The sequence below is a fragment of the Macaca nemestrina genome, chromosome 3, assembly GCF_043159975.1.
Source record: "Macaca nemestrina isolate mMacNem1 chromosome 3, mMacNem.hap1, whole genome shotgun sequence".
Classification (NCBI taxonomy): domain Eukaryota; kingdom Metazoa; phylum Chordata; class Mammalia; order Primates; family Cercopithecidae; genus Macaca; species Macaca nemestrina.
Window position 1 is genome coordinate 60758547 of NC_092127.1, and position 17323 is coordinate 60775869.

At 37.8% G+C, this 17323-nt stretch overlaps 2 protein-coding genes across 16 annotated transcripts in view; one reads left to right on the forward strand and one right to left on the reverse strand.

Annotated features, from left to right (window-relative positions):
- Positions 1-12914, forward strand: part of LOC105486091 (sodium channel and clathrin linker 1) — a 215130-nt gene extending 202216 nt beyond the window's left edge. For 3 of the 6 annotated variants that reach the window (XM_011748770.3, XM_011748771.3, XM_071093041.1), the window contains 2 exons: positions 11598-11649; positions 12793-12914. In XM_011748770.3, the coding sequence (XP_011747072.1) occupies positions 11598-11649; positions 12793-12890 (150 nt within the window). In that variant the 3' untranslated portion in view covers positions 12891-12914. Of the gene's footprint in view, positions 1-996; positions 8265-9423; positions 9554-11597; positions 11650-12792 lie in introns of those variants that run through there. The other 3 variants (XM_011748772.3, XM_011748774.3, XR_011620971.1) reach the window with 2 other exon arrangements.
- LOC105486086 (jade family PHD finger 1) overlaps positions 10839-17323 on the reverse strand; it is a 68909-nt gene continuing 62424 nt past the window's right edge. For all 10 annotated transcript variants that reach the window (XM_011748761.2, XM_011748762.2, XM_011748764.3 and 7 more), the window contains exon 11: positions 10839-14683. In XM_011748761.2, coding sequence (XP_011747063.1) covers positions 13773-14683 — 911 coding nt within the window. In that variant the 3' untranslated portion in view covers positions 10839-13772. The remainder of the gene's footprint in view (positions 14684-17323) is intronic.

Genomic DNA, 17323 nt, shown 5'->3' on the forward strand with positions numbered 1-17323 from the left:
GGAATAGTTTGCAGCTATTAAGAAGAATAAAGTATAATAGTCCTAATATAGAGCTATTTCTAAGGTAGATAATTTAGAAGAAAAGAAAACAAGATGAAAAGTGTTTATAATTCTTTCATCATTTTTTAAATAAAAGGAAAGAAGAAATACATATATTCTCATTTAAAATATTTCTGGAAGCATACTTTACTGGAAATACTGGTTGTATCTGGAGAGGTGTCTGGGATGAAAGACAGCAATGGGAATGAGACTTCCTTTATGCTGTCTACCATTTCATACTGTTAGATCTTTTTTTTTACCATGTGTATATATTATCAATTCCTACTAACATTTAAAGATTATTTTTCTATTAGACTTTTCTTGTTAAGATCTATCTTCACTTTATTATCAGCCTTGCATTGTGTTGGCTCACATTAGTTTGTGTTTTAGAAACTTTCCTGATTAACTTTTATCTAGATGTGTTTCATCCATCTGGAATATGTTTTACAATTCTAAGCATATCAACCCTGAATGTCTTATTTGACCTGCATTTCTCTAATGTAATAGACATTTTAAAGTTTTAAGAGTAAAATAGATATTAATTTAAAAACGATCACTGACTGGGCACAGAGGCTTACACCTATAATCCCAGTACTTTGAGACCAAGGTGGGTGGATTGCTTGAGCCTAGGAGTTCAAGGCTGGTCTGGTCAATGTAGTGAGACCCTGTCTCTGAAAAACATTAAAATTAACCAGGCAAAGTGACTACTGAAGAGGCTGAAGCAGAAGGATCACTTGACCCTGGGAGGTCAAGGCTACAGTGAGCTGTGATTGTACCACTGTACTCCAGCCTGGGCAACAGAGCAAGACTGCCTCAAAAAGAAAAAGATCGTTTACAAAACCCTTTCCAATAAGACCGTTTTCAGTACTTATAGGTTGTGATGCATTCTACTTTGTGTTAATCTAAGATTTTCCACAGAAAAAGTAACTACTTACCGATTGTTTATTTTAATTGCAGCTCAGTGTGATTACAGTGCAGAGAAGAAAAGCAGCCTCCCTGATGAATCTGGAAAATATTTAAAAATATTCATAGTTCATTCACAGAACTTTAGAGTTGGGAAAGCAGTTGGACTAGAAGTGTATTGAAATGGTAAAGCCTGCAGAGTATAATAGTTAAGGCTTGTGTTATTTTGCGTAAGCATTGTTATTCTGTTTTGAGGGTTATTGGAAAACAGAGCAGTGACCACTTCCTGTAAGTAAAGAAAATATAATCCTATATTGAGCTTCAGTGGAGAATAAACCAGCTGAGAAGAACTCATTGCCTTCATCAATGTGTCTGTTTTTTAATTCCTCCTTTTTCCCTTGAAAGGCTATAATAATTTTCAAACTATGCAAATTTCTCTTTCATAAGAAAGAGTTTTTAAGAAAATTCTAGAATTTAATATTTCAGTTTCCAAGATTTGAAAATTTTACATCTAATTGTTACTTCTAACTCATTTTTAAAGTTCCTAAGTATCCATTTTATTATGAACTCATAAATGTAATAAATTGTGCACTTTCTAAAACAATGCTGTCATGTATTTTAATGTATGATTGTAGTGCTTCATTTTTAACTTACAGTTTTCAGTATTTATGAAACCTGATATTTAAGAATTTGGAAGGAGTTTTTTACATGTTACTTAAAGCAATACTAATCAAATGGAGATCTTAGGTGCTAAGACTGCATGGCATTGAACTATTGAAGTCCTATTGATCTTCATAGATACATGTACCTGTTCTCTGGTTTGAACTTAGTGCACCCTGGTTTCTGTTGGTTAAAGCAGAGAGGTTTGCATCTGGATAACCAATCAGGAGACTGCTGCAGTTGTCCAGATAAAAGATAATGAGTTTGAGTTGAAGGTGACATGAAAACATTCACGTGTAGATATTCAACCATCAGTCAGAAATTTAGTACTGATGCTAACAGTTAAGACAGTCATAGGAATCTTTTTTTATTATTATTATCATATTTTAAGTTCTAGGGTAAATATGCAGAAGGTGCAGGTTTGTTACATAGGTATACATGTACCATGGTGGATTGCTGCACCCATCAACCCGTTATCTATATTAGGTATTTCTCCTAATGCTGATCCTCCCCTACCCTTTCACCCCTCGGCAGGCCCCAGTGTGCGATGGGAGCCTTTTGTGTGGAGCTGAGAATTGAAGCTGTGGAAGTGGAAGAGCTACCTTTGGGGCCTTCCATGATGTGAATAGCAGTCTCTTCAGCCTCCTCCCACACTTGTCTTCGCCTCCATTTCTTGTGCTCTGACTTTGATGGCCTTCTTTACTTTCATCAATATAAAATCCTCCCTCCCAATACAGGGTCTCTGCATGTACCTTCTTTTTTTGAGACAGTCTTGCTCAATCGCCCAGGCTGGAATACAGAGGCATGATCTCAGCTCACTGCAACCTCCGCCTCCCAGGTTCAAGCCATTCTCCTGCCTCAGCCTCCCAAGTAGCTGGGATTACAAGCGCCCGCCACCACACCCACTAATTTTTCTGTTTTTAATAGAGACGGGGTTTCACCATCTTGGCAAGGTTGGTCTCGAACTCCTGACCTCAGTTGATCTGCCTGCCTTGGCCTCCCAAAGTGCTGGGATTTCAGGCCTCAGCCACTGTGTCTGGCATCTGCATGTACTTTTTTATTTATACACTTTTCAGATCTCTACTCAAATATCAGTTCCTCAGAGGCCCTCCCTAGCCTCAAAAAGATCCCCTTGTTATATTGCTCATAATAGTGCACCGTAGTTTTCCTTCAAAGCACTTATCAATATTTGTAATTAACTCTTTTTGGAATACTTTCTTTCATGTCATCTTCTCCCCAACAGAGTACAAGCTCAGTAAGAGTAAGACCACATGTATTCTCATTTATTTTCTCCCTAGCACCCAATATAGTCCCTGGCACGTGGAGGGTATTCAATAACTGCTTTTTCAACAACTGAGTTTTTAAGAACAGGACCTGAAGGAATGTCTTTATTTGTTGAATGAGCTCACGAAGATGAGTCATTATAGGAGACTAAATAGGAGCAATGAGAGGGTCATAACAAAGAGACTCCAACATGATAAACCACTCAAGGAAGGCGCATGGTTGCTAGTATCAAATGCAATGATGAGACCAAATCATACCTATATGGCAGTTAAATGGTAATCAGATTGGAGGCACATAGCTTATTTTCATTTCTTAAAGAATTTTTCATTTGATTCTTTAAATTCCTTCCCAGGTCATTCACAGACTAATTTCCATGTAGTAAGAGTTATGTTCATATTCATATTTATAGAACATAGAATTTATTTTTAGAAAATTTTAGGGATGTTAGAATTTTATGTCTATCAAAAGTATGAGACTGTAGAAGAAAGCACTTCAGAAACTAACACTCTAGCAAATGGAATATAAGTATTATATTATTATACGTTTTCAAAAAATCTAACTTTCCATACGTATTTTTTCAAGGGAAAATCTCGGAACAGAGATACTTCCTCCAAACTTTGGCCTCAGGCAACTACTCTTCACATTCTGATAACCCATCTTCTCTTGGATCTCCTTGCATACTTAGATATTCTCCAAGAGAAGAATAGGCTGCTAATATGCAGATAATATGCCTTTCTGACCTCTGTTGAATTTGAACAGGCTTAAGCTATGTTTAGCAACAGAACTAAACTTGAGGGTTTTTTTCTTTTCAGAAAAGTTTGTTAATAATTTCCAATGTAGGCCGGTTGCAGTGACTCAGGCCTGTAATCCCAGCACTTTGGGAGGCCAAGGCGAGTGGATCACGAGGTCAGGAGATCGAGACCATCCTGGCTAACATGGTGAAACCCCATCTCTACTAAATATGCAAAAAATTAGGGCCTGGTGGCAGGCACCTGTAGTCCCAGCTACTCGGGAGGCTGAGGCAGGAGAATAGCGTGAACCTGGGAGGCGGAGCTTGCGGTGAGCTGAGATCGCACCACTGCACTCCAGCCTGGGCGACAGAGCAAGACTCCATCTCAAAAAAAATAATAACAATAATAATTTCCAATGTAAAAATGTAGTGGAGTTTTTAACACTTCTCATATAGGTCAGTCTTCATTTATAAATGATACAAACAATATCATTTATTCTGTGAACTGTATTTTACTATACAGGAGAAATGAGTAGGAAAGAGGTAAGAAGTGACATAGATCTGCTATTGAGGACAACACAGCTAGTTCATTTTATTTATTCATGTTTCTTGATTGTTTCTCCCTGAAGAAGAAAGGAGATGATTACCTCTTCTTCCCTTTGTATACAAATATGCAAACTAGGGCAGGCAACAATCTTCTAATTTCTTCTCTGGTGTGAGAATTATAACTACCCCAAACATGGGAAAACATTAGCAGCAATTGAGTCACTCATTAAGTCTGCAAATATTAAATATTTCATAGCTACATAGTCTTGCCAAACCAACTCTCAAATCAAGAAAGAGTGAAAAAACACTTTAAACATTTTACTATAAATTCTATTCTTTAACCATAATGTCTTTTATCATTTTTTTCAAAATAAATTTGTAATTAACTTTTTTGCAAAAATTTTTATCAAAAATAATTAAATTTGTCTAGTGATTACCTAAAACATACCTATATACACATAAACATGTAGACAGAGACATTGCAGTACCCTGAGGTTGCAGATAAAAACCTGTCCCTTACCATCCCTTAAACCTTAGAAAAATATATGGCTTTGGGGACAAAGCCATATATTTATATAAGGAAGAAAAATATGCTTAGATAATAAAAGTCATTGGACAGAAAGGCATCTTAAAAGAAATTTTTTACAACACTGGTATCCTCTAGCTCAAGAATTCACCGCAAAACACTCACATGTGTTCCACATTCTCATAGGTGCCCCCCATGTGTGATATTTGCCTATGTGTAAGCCGACAACTTATTAGATCTCCAGAGAATAGATATGGCTTCAAACTATGTACCCTTTGTCTTCTCCCTACCCCAAGAAGATTCTGAAAGTTTCTTAGGAAATCATGCTTAGGGGGTCACTGTAGTTAGTGATTCATTGAAGTATACATATGTAATATTTTTCAGTGTTTAGGATGAGGAAAAAATATGAATTACTATTCTATAGTTTATTCTATAGAACTTATTCCATAGTTTACACTTCCATTAATGCAGCTTAAAATTATTAGCTTTTTTGGAGTTTTGGAGGGAAAGTTGAATCACACTGTTGGACAGATATTGAGCATGTTGTCAACTAAAATCCTAAGTCTTTTTCTTTTTTTTTTTTTTTTTTTGAGACAGAGTCTTGCTCTGTCGCCCAGGCTGGAGTGCAGTGGCCAGATCTTAGCTCACTGCAAGCTCCGCCTCCCAGGTTCACACCATTCTCCTGCCTCAGCCTCCCAAGCAGCTGGGACTACAGGCACCCGCCACCTCGCCCTGCTAGTTTTTTTGTATTTTTTAGTAGAGACGGGGTTTCACCGGGTTAGCAAGGATGGTCTCGATCTCCTGACCTCGTGATCCGCCCATCTCGGCCTCCCAAAGTGCTGGGATTACAGGCTTGAGCCACCGCGCCCGGCCAAAAAATCCTAAGTCTTTTTCAAAGGTTTTGTTGCTAAGCCAAATCTTTGCCTAAATACAAGACTAGTTATTTATCCCTATTAAATTTAATTAAATTATTAGAAACTTCTGAGGTCATTTTAGCTCCTAATTCTGTTACCTCGTTTGATAGCTCTACAATAGGAGCCATGTCTGTCTTTATTTACTGCTATATTTCTTGCACCACAGACAATTTTTTATTTACAATGAATGCTAGCCACACATTTGATAAACATGCTACCCATATTTTCATTTGAACCATTGAAAAAAAAGAAAAGAAACAGACAGATTGAAATATAGACAGTCTCAGAGCATACCGAGCACCACCTCCCTTAAATGGGTAACTGATCAGCACATGTCAGATGTAGTAATTCAACCTGGTTTTAATCTGGCCCATATGGCTGCTTGTGCATTATCATAAGAACATCAAGAAAGATCCAGCCTTCTGCCAAGCAAAAGTTCATTTATGCCACACTAGTCATATTCTCCAGATGTAATCCAGTAATCCTGTCCAAAATGAAAAGTAACTTAGCCTTCTTAATAAATCCATGTAGCATCCTAGTGATCACAGCAGGTTCCTTTTATGTTTGTTAAAACTCTTCAATTCCTTTGATAAGGCATTATGGAAGTTTTTATTCAATGTTTTCATTCTATGGCAGCACAGTCCTTTTATCAATGAATGAAAAAGCTATCAGAGCATAATATAAAGTATAAGGAAACCTTTAATATTTACATCTAGGAGGATTGAAAGTGAGACTAGATCTCCTTTCATTTAAACTACTCTATGGGATAAAGGAGAATAAGAGAAGTTATAAGCATATTTCTTCAAATAACTAAACCAATCCATTGGAGAGTTTCTCTGGATTATGGTAGCATGCTTATGTGTATTAATAATGTCTATTTGTTGAGCATCTGTCATATGCTATGCATCATGCTAACATTTTGCATTATTATCTCATATAGTCCGACAGCCCTTCTAGGTAGGTGTTATTTCCTTTCCAAAGAGATGAGGTATAGTAAAAGTTAAGTCATTGGCTCGGGGTCACATAGCTGGCAGGGGGCACAGCTGGATTTCAGACCAGATCTGGTCAACACTAGAATTGTACTATTGTGCAACGTTGTATCTTAGAGTTTGAGGAATCTATAATTTTGACACCTCTCCCATTTGCTGACAGTGATTCAAAAATAACCTTTATAGGTTCTCCAAGTGTCATGGGATGTAATTCATCTGAGTTAGGAGGCTTGAACTACTGTAAACATCTAGATGCTCTCATATAAGTGCTTCACACATTCTAGACTTCAAGTGACCCTCATGATTTTACCTGTGTCCACTCTGTCCTTGCAGTTCAAGGATCAGCGTTCTTGATTGGATATATAGATGCCAAATAGATTTCGAAAAATTCTACTTGCACTTTTTCATTCATCAACCTTAAAACAAGTCTGAGCTATGAGCCTCTTTTTTTGTTTTAATTCCCTCTCTGACTGGCACTACCCAAAAAGCTCTTTTGGTTTTCAGATTACGTATATATACCTAAAAAACTTGCTAGAAAAAAGTATCCTCATATCTAGTGGGATTTGGTAAATTTTTCAGACCTAGAAAAGAAATTGGCCACAACCTAAATGTAAGTAGTAGAAAATAATAGATGGAAGCAAAGGAAGTTATAGTAATTAGCTTAATACCTCCTTTGAAAGTTTCCAGGTTTCTTCAATGAGTGATGACAGTTTCACCAATTTTAATCGACCAAAAAAATGTTAAATTGTGTTTAGTTATTGTAAAGTGATATAATGTATAATTTCCTTTCAGAGTGTGATATTTTAAAGCATGGAGTTTGAAACGTATTTACTTAGAGTACTTGAGACTAGTTGAGGCAAAGATATCATCACAAGCATTTGATATAAAAAAGAGAAGCTCCAAGGATGGAACTGAATTAGAGCCAAAATTGGTGGGAAAAAGGAGAAAAGCTCTCTTTGAAACTGTTGCATGGGAAGGGAACCACCAGAGAAAAAGATTTGCTTCATAAAGAAATTGTTTTACACTGGTCATGATCCTGAAGTTAGAACTATCACCCAGATTAGTGAGTAAAATAATCACATTAACCCATAATTATAAATGTAATTTTTAAAACTCAGCCATATATAAGCCAAGTAGTAGTGAGAATATCAGGACACATTGGCAATACATTAGGAATGACAACACACATTATTTTTATCTTTGCTACTTAATTCAGCATTGCTTACTCATTTGTAAAAATAACTGGATTTATTATACTTTATATCACAAAAATGCTGACTTGGAGGTTTTACATAGCTTTAATTTAGTGTTAAGATATTAGTTCTCAACATCAAGAAACTGTGATTTTAAATAATTCTGTAACTTTCCAAGCAGTGTTAGGATATAGAGAGAATTCAGTTATTCCCTTTATTCTTTGATAGCAGTGTTGTTTTCTTTGATCACATATACATATATTTGATCTGTAAATATGTTTGTATGTATGTGTGTTATATAAATATGCATGTGACTAAATTAATTCCATTCTTCCTAGAATAAGGCAGGAACTAATTGACCATAAGCAGACTATCCTACACATTATCTCTTAGGTTATACTCAAAGTCTTTTAACCAGTGCATTAACATGTTTTAACCAAGTTTATTGGCTTTACAAATAAATTTAACTTTACCAATTCATTTAACTGAAGTTTACACATGTAGTCCTCAGTATACTCAAAAATATGCGAACTACTTTGTGTGAACTCTGGTTTTTTGTTTTTTGTTTTTTTTTTTGAGACCGAGTCTCACTCTGTCACCCAGGCTGGAGTGCAGTGGCGTGATTTCAGGTCACTGCAACCTCCGCCTCCCAGGTTCAAGCAGTTCTCTTGCGTCAGCCTCTTGAGTAGCTAGGATTACAGGCGCACGCCACCACACCTGGCTAATTTTTTGTATTTTTAGTAGATACAGGGTTTCACCATATGGGTCAGGCTGTTCTCAAACTCCTGACCTCGGGATCCTCCCACCTCAGCCTCCCAAAGTGCTGGGATTACAGGCATGAGCCACTGCGCCCGGCCGTGTGTGAACTAGTTTTATATTCTGAGAGGCAGTACAGCCTACAGGTCTCAATCCCAGACGGGCTGGGATTGAATCCCAGATCTACCCCTACTGACCTTGAGCAAATTACTTAATTTCTCTGTGCCTCAGTTTCCTCATCTGCAAATTGGAGATAATAGTGCCTACTTCACATTATAAGGATTAAACTAATTAACATAATTACATACTAGTGCTTGCCACTTGATAAACCTTTGTAATTATCTGCAGAAGTCAGGAGGTTTCCCCAAAGGCTATGTGGAATGACAAAATCAGCTTTTATTTCAGAAGTTATCACTATGGAGATACCGTTGGCAAGGCTTCAGCCAAATGCTGGAGAGATTAATTTCAGTAAGATTTGTGTCAAGGAAACCAGATAAGTGGCTGCTTCAGTAATCCAGGCAAATAATGAAGAGGCCTGAATTATATAGCAAATGGTGGTGGGATCCAAAACAAAAAATATCAAGGCAGTATTAAATATAATACACAGGCCTTGATCACTCTTTGGCTGTGAGAGCTGAAGAATTCATAAAGGACTCCCAGGTTTCAGTCTAGGAGGACATTCTCTAAAACAGGATATAGAAAGAGGTCCAAAATCTCAAGTACCTGTATACATCCAAGAGGGGATGCCCAATAAGCAATCTCTTCACACTCCAGAAAAGCTGGATTGCAGAGATGCCAAACTGAATAAGTAGTACAGGGAACAGTTGAAGTCAAGGAAGTAGGTAACATTGAATTTGCATTTATCCTCTTTTTCAATGACCAGGCAATCAAAGCCTACCTCAGACTAGAACACGTCATCTAATGCAGTTCTGAGCATTAAAGGGAAATCATATTGAAGATTTCAACCTCGAAGTTAATTGTGAAGTTTGTTGCAGATGGCTAATGCTTCAAAGGTAGAAATTGTTTTCTCAGTGATTTGGGTGAAAACATGAACATGAGTCCCTGGTGCTACATTTGCCATCACAGATTGCACAACTGCCAATGATAGGCCCTTCCTTTGGCTCCTGGGGACTTAATTTCCCTAGGGAACTATTGTGGTTATTCAACTTTAAGACCTTGTAGGAAGAATCAGTTATTTCTCTCAGTGGTCTTACTCACAGCAAGCAATATGGAAGTAAATAGTCACTAAGGAGAAACAAGAAATAAGCTTTTAGCAAAATGTACGAATAATTTTTTTTTAACTGGCCAAATCCTTACAAAAATTATAAATTAGACTAAGATAGCTATCCTGTTTTGGATCCTAATCATTATAATCTACATGAGAATACATAATTCACACCAGTTTTGCTGTTCCCAACATAAAGAAAAAGGTACATTTCACTATATGCTAATTTCTGCATGTAGTGGATGTACAAAAGATTGTTTCAGGCAGGGAGAACTCAAAATTAGAAATGAGAATGAGTGTAGGCCCAGTTCTGCCAGTACCTACTGCTGCGATCTTGGCCAAGTCTTAAGGTGTATAATGCAGATAATCTCTTTTTTTGCCCTATTGTCCCAGAGTTCTGTGATCAAAAGAAAGCATTTAATGAAACTGCTCTTCGAAAAATTATTTTTAAAATTATTTAAAGGTTGTATTATAAATACAACCTTCCCATCATTCAGGAGTATTTTTTCACCTCAGAAAGCTCATCAGTTAAAATAACATTGCAAATATCAGTGTCTTGTTCCTAATAAAAATAATAGCCTACCACTTACTAAATGCCTAATATATGCTCTCTGTAAGGTGCTCAATGGACTTGCTTTAAATAATCACAACTACTTCAGTATCTAAGATACTAAGATGTTATCCTCTTTCTGGGAAAACTGAGGCTTAAAACGGTTCAGTGACTTGGCCAATGTCACATGCCTGGTAAACTATAGTTTAGCCTTTAAATACAGTTCTCTCTGACCCTGAAGTCTATGTTGTTTCAACGATTCTATATTTTCAGATCCAAAACTGTATTCTGGAAAGAACTCCAGGTGAGGAAGACTAAAACCAAACCGTTATTTTTCAGTTCCACCATCAGAGTTGAGCCAGAAAGCAGCGCATTGAATCTATGCTCTGCACAATCTTGATATGTTCTCTACAGTTCTCATTCCTGATTTAAATTGGGCAACAGTAAACAACTGATTCAGGACTGCTAAGTCATATATACCTTTAAATATTTAGCAAAAGCAGATTTCAGAAGACACTTAAAATGTATTGCAAAATGTACAGCATTTATTCACATACAGACAAAAAGGCACAATTCTACTAAATAGTTCAACAAAAAAATACAGCTGTCCTCAACTAGTTTTATAAATACTTTCAAAAAGGGGGTAGAAATAAATACAGGATTGGGTCATGTAATATAAAATAGTCATCTCTACATATACTTTAATTTGATTTTTAACTCTTCATGCACCTTTTTTTTTTTCAATTTTAGCTGAATAGACACCAAGCTAGGCACATAGTGAAAAATCCTCTGTACAAGGTTACAAATGTAATGACAAGTTTGTCCATTTCAAAATAATTAAGATTTGTACACAACACATAAAACCCTTCATTTAGATCTTGTGTTTAAAACCTAACAAATGACATTCCAGGCAACTTTACAAAAGTTTAACTAGCCTACATTTTGACATAATACATTAATCATAATCAAAGATATTTCTTGGTCAGGATGCACAAGGAAAGATAAAGCTTAAAAAAAAAATGCAAATGGTTCCATACTAATAGAATGCAAGTGGGTGTTTGGGCTGGTTGCTGCTTATGGCCACCTCATACAGAGTTCCCAGCATGACATGAAACTAATTCACAAAGCTATCATTATACTGTCAGAGAAACCGTGCTCTATACCATTTGCATTTTGAAGCAGGAATAAAAAGTGTGGGCTTTTTATTTTTGTGTGTTTTGTTTTTGTGTGGGGTTTTTTTTTAATATTTTTTGTTTTGTTTTTGTTTTGTTTTTTGGTTCAGCATAACTTGGAACATTTGAAAGCTTTTCAACCTAAATGTGGGGAAAAAACAGGTAAGGCATTATTTTTGCACAAAACTAGCATTCCTAATAGTGCAAATGAATCTGATACCTCTTAAAATGGTGAGAGGTGATACTATTAATTTAGATTTTCTTTCTATGGCTTGACAAATTATCCCTCTATAAATTCTACTCTCACCCAGAGCTGTTGCTGTAGTCAAAAGATAACTGTAGATAAAGTCCAACCTTCTCCTGTATCCAGCAAAAGGTTTTTGCTCATATGCAAAAAAAATCTAATTTTTAAATTATGCTACAAGTGAATATACAACTTGGATTCATAAGAACCTTCTATTATCTGTAGCAACAAGCTGATCTGGACAGCAGTCTTTCAAAATGAGCCCCATAGCTCAAAAATAGTCAGTCTAAAAACCTGCGTCATTCTTTCCCCTCCCCTGAATTAGCTACTAAAATGACTTCAAAAGTTAAGACTTGGTTTGAAAATGTCATACATACAATAGGGATGCATCAGATCTACTATTTGATCATCTGATAAAACTTGCATAGCAAGATGGAATTCAATAAGCCTTTTTTGTTGTTGACAATCATCTGGAAGACTTGAAAGTTAACTGCAGAACTCAAAGCATTATTCATTAAGTATCATAATGTCCCTGCCATATGGAAACAGATGTATAAATGAATCAGGAATCTGAATACTGGTATTAACAAACTAAAGAGAATTTAGGGGAAGTCGGGCTTGTTCCAAAGGCCCATAATTCTGTATCTCATTGCTATTTAAACTTTCCTTCCTTAAGTTTGATTCACAACCACATTGAATTCCAAAGAAAATTAACAGGACCTAAACACTATCCACTGTCTTAGTACATACGCACTACAGTGAGTGCAAAAACAAAACATTGTACTCAAATTTAATGCTAAATTTATTATTGCTGATAACTTACTAGTTATTGCCATTTGCAATTAGAAAGTCCAAGTTACAAATTAGAGTTTAGAACTCTGACTACAGAAAACCTATTCAAGGGTACACTTCAGTCTCTTTCCTGTATAACCTTGGTCAATAGTAAGAGCTTACGCAACTTATTGCCTTTCTATTGTTTTTAAAATATAACCTATTTCGCTTTTTCTCTTTTTTCCTGTTTTTTTTTTTTTTTTTTTTTTTTTTTTTTCCTTTTTCTTAAGGAATCCGTTCATGTTGGAAGCCCGGATTCCCTGACATATGCACTAGTGGTTGGCTCTGGGAAGTAAGAGTCACCAGAGTCTGGAAGTTCTTCACTTGAACTTGAGTAGCCATTGTACTATTGGAAGCCAGATGGCCAGGTATTGGCAATGGCCAGGGAAATCCCAAGCTGGCTCAAGAGCCAGTGGTTAGGGAAGAAGAAGGTCAAGTGGACTGGTAAAAATTGTACTTCAACTGCCCTTATTCATAGATACAACTTTCCTAACAGTCTCACTCTCCACCAGTCCCATATCCATAACCCACTCACAGGCTTCAAGCAGCAGGACCTTGCTATATTACCCTAAATCTCCACATTGCAGCAGCTCTACCCTGTCCCCTCAGCTCCTTCAATAATGACCTTTTAAAAATTCTCTTCCCTGACTGCTATATTTACACATAAATTTCCTAGTGTTACTGAAGCTTCAGAGCTGCTGCCTGTATACTATAATGCAACAAAAATAGCCTTGAGGGCCAAATATAAATAGGATTTCAAGATCGACCACAGTCCTAGAAAATAAACTTTATGGGCTATGAATGGTGCCATGAGGGTTTCTCAAGAACCGTATCTGGTTCCCTATATTCAGGTAACCACGAGTTTGTGCTTTGGGAAGAATGCAGAGGGCTATAAAAATTCATGACCTTATTTAAGCCTTGCCTTCTTTAAAACTTATTTCATTCTTATTTTAGTGTTTAGTTCAGGTACTAGTCTTAGCAACGTCTTACGGTTACAATCTACTCTTCTGTTTCCTCAACAAGTTGCAAATAACACAAACTTCTCACAAAAATGATTTAAAAATGACTCTGGAAAACAATTTATCTGAATTGCAAGTAAATGTGTTTGTGTAGCTCAGGATTAATGGGTTTCTGCTTCTCCCTCCATCAGAGGTCTCCTCTAGCACACCCAATGACGAGCCCAAAGGGCTTCCGTGTCATCTCTGTTGCATCAAGAAGCCAAGATGCTTCTCCTGATAATGTCTGTCCTCCTGCTGATAGTGCTGCTGGTGTGTATACATTTCTTTTCTGATGCCTCACTCTCTGAGTCACTCATTTCCACATCGGGGACATACCCGTCATTCTCATTGTCGGATTTTAATTTGCTTTTTGCCCTTTCCTTGGCTGGAACTCGGCCTAAGCCCAAATATGGGTAGTCTGAGTGCTGGTGGCAGGCCCCATCGTGGGCCTCTCCCTGCTGCTGCCGTTCCCCCTTCTTTGGAATCCGGAATCCTCCCCAGTTTTTCACTGGGCTGGCAGGTGTTGTAGGCACTTTGACTGCAGTCTGATTATAGTTTACTTTGATTAGGGAGCCATTGCACTTGGGCACTATCTCCTTCCTTGTGCCAGGTGCTGACTGCCCCACTCCAGGGGAGGTGGCAGCTCTTGTGTTGTCCAGATGCCTCTGGGACACATCTGAGGACCTGAGAGGCTTGTGACTCTGTTTAAAAGATTTGTCCTTTAAGTCTCCTTTAATGAGATCACAATGAAAACGATTGTCTCTTCTTTTCCCGTGGTCTGGCATCACCACACCATTTTTCTGTTGTGCTGATATGAGACGTGCTTCTGCAAAGGTCTTTTCCAAACCCAAAAAGCTCTCTGGGACCACCATCCCCTCCCTTCTACCACAGAGGTCTGGCTGCTTCAGCAGGGTTTTGCCTTCCCTTCCAGTGCTATTCTGCAAAGGATCTCGCTTATGGGGCTTTTTCAGCGAATGAACCAAGGAAGTACCCATTTGTTTTCTGAAGAACGCGGAATGCCACTTCAAGTCCTCTATCTTGGGAGCATCAGGGCCCACAGAAGGACTGTTAAACAAAAGCATGTTTTCCAGTGAGGAGGAGGAGCAGGAAGAAGAAGGCACACCTATAAACAAAACCACAAATAAAGAAAAATTACAACAGAAGCAAATCCATAAGAATAAAATTCTAGACCCTCAGTGTGGCCCAATTTATGTGAACTCCCCACCCAACAACACAACACTTACACCACCAAGTTTGTACAAATTTGGTTTTTATAGTGAAGAGATGACCTGCCTTGAGAATCTCCATTCAATCTGCAGACTCAATATGCAACATTTTCTGAAACAGCTGAAGCTCACATAATTTTTCAAAAAACTGTACCTCCTCAAATAAATACATGTTCCTCCGAACAAAATAACTGATCTGATTTTCAGAGGGGACTCCATGCAGAACCCATCAGGTGGTTGATGGCTGCCTCTGCTCCCTCTACCTGGTTACAGAGCAGCAACTGCACCGCGCTCCTCCACGGTCCAGTCTTCCGCCTCCAGTACGAGACTAAGAGTACCCAAAAAGCAGGGTCCGGGGTTTCTATCTCTAAGTGTCTATACCCTCACAAGGTTATTAGGAGGACAAATACATGTAAACATGTGAAATGAATAAACGAAATGTTTAAAATAATTTTTTTTTTTTTTTTTTTTTTTTGAGACAGAGTCTTGCACTGTTGCCCAGGCTGGAGTGCCGTGGAGCGATCTCGGCTCACTGCAAGCTCCGCCTCCTGGGTTCACGCCATTCTCCTGCCTCAGCCTCAGAGTAGCTGGGACTACAGGTGCCCGCTACCACGCCTGGCTAATTTTTTTGTACTTTTTTAGTAGACACAGGGTTTCACCATATTAGCCAGCGTGGTCTCGATCCCCTGACCTCATGATCTGCCCGCCTCGGCCTCCCAAAGTGCTGGGATTACAGGCATGAGCCACCGTGCCTGGCCTTAAAATAATTCTTGACACATAGTAAGTGTTCCAAAAAATATTCATTATTACGTGCAAAATACATTTGTGGGATTCAACTGAATTGTCATTCAACTGGAAGTAAGTCAAACTGATGTTTTTCAAATTTTTTTGATGCAAATCACAGTGACTAAATTCCACAGCATGACCTAGTAAGAGTTCACATTTCACGAAATAATATTAACCCTCATCACTTGATAATACACTCTGACATTTCCTATTATACTTTACTTGTTTTTAATGCTGGTCATGATCCACTGAATTCATCTCACAACCCACTAATGAGTTGTTACCCCTAGTGGGTGAATTCATTAGAGTTTGTCATAAAGACCATGACTCTACAACAGCCTCAAGAACATCTAGAAAGAGCAGTTCTCATATTTTCTGTCTCCCATAAGATATGAACCACCAAGAAAACAAGGTTCAGCCCCAGGGTATGAGACAGGAGGCCATATGAGAACCTAGGCTCAGCAGACACAGACACTGCGAGCAAATGAACATAGCTAGCGACTCAGAACGCAGAGCCGTCATGACCACAGGAAGAGGTATTTCACAACCTGCTGGTTTGGCAATGCTGCTTTCTCAAGAATCAATCATTAGAATCCACCTTCACATCACACTGAATATATTTCTTTTACTCAATCACCTGCCACGGGAAAAGAGAATGGTAAGAAGAGGCTAACATTTTCTGAACTCTGATTTCTATCTCCTTAACTGTAACCCATGTCTCTAGAGAGCCTCCAACTCATGACCCCCCCCCATAAGCACTGTTGCCACTGAGGACTCAGCCAAATGACCCTACCCACTCTCAGAATCACACAGTTTAAACCACGGACCCTAAATGACACATAAATCATGACCATCTGCTCTACTTCAGGCAGGAGACAGCCTTTAGGCATGAATAAGAACATAACTGAAGCCTAGGACTGGAAAAAGAAAAAAAAGCACCCTAAAGGGTTTCAACTGCATTACTCAACAGTATCCTACAGGAAGATAAATGTTTTCAACTGATCATACCTATGGTTCTTATCTCAGAATGAAAGGAGGATTTGTTTTCCTTTTCTGAAATAGTAGGATTTCTGAATGCAGATCTACATTACAGCTCTGTTACCACAAAACTACTCCCAGCCTTATTAAGAATATCATTCGCTCACCCAGTAAAAACCTCAGCCATGAAATGCAAAAACCTGCCTGCAATATCCATGAGAAATAACTCAAATGAAACCAGATGAAAATGCTCTTTATGGCTTATTTTTACAGGGAATCACTCATTACATAATGACTTAAGAGTTGCAGAAAGCCCTCCAATGGCATAACTCCACAGGCACAACTTACATCAGTGATCCCAGCTCGGCATTTGCTGCTGTAGGCTCGGTGATCTGCACCAGACAGTCTTCCAAGAGAGTTAAACAGATCTCACTTATTTGTGTTCAGGTAGGAATCATGAAGAAAGAGCTCACCTTAGGGAGTCTGAATCGAACTACTTTTACATGACACCCTACTTAGAAAATTTATTTTTAAAATCTTAAAAATTAAACTCCAAGTTCCAGCTAATAATATACACTTGATTCACCTGGAAAATACTTAATCTTGGGAAGAAAATATCAAGGATGTCAATAAGTTATTGCATTCAAACTAACACTTCAAAAACATCATTTAAACCTCCCTAAACCGTTTTTTATTTCTTCAGATGAACCAGCTCCCTCTAGTCGCACATAATTGGCTAGAGAAACCAGAATTTGGATTTCAACGCAACAGGT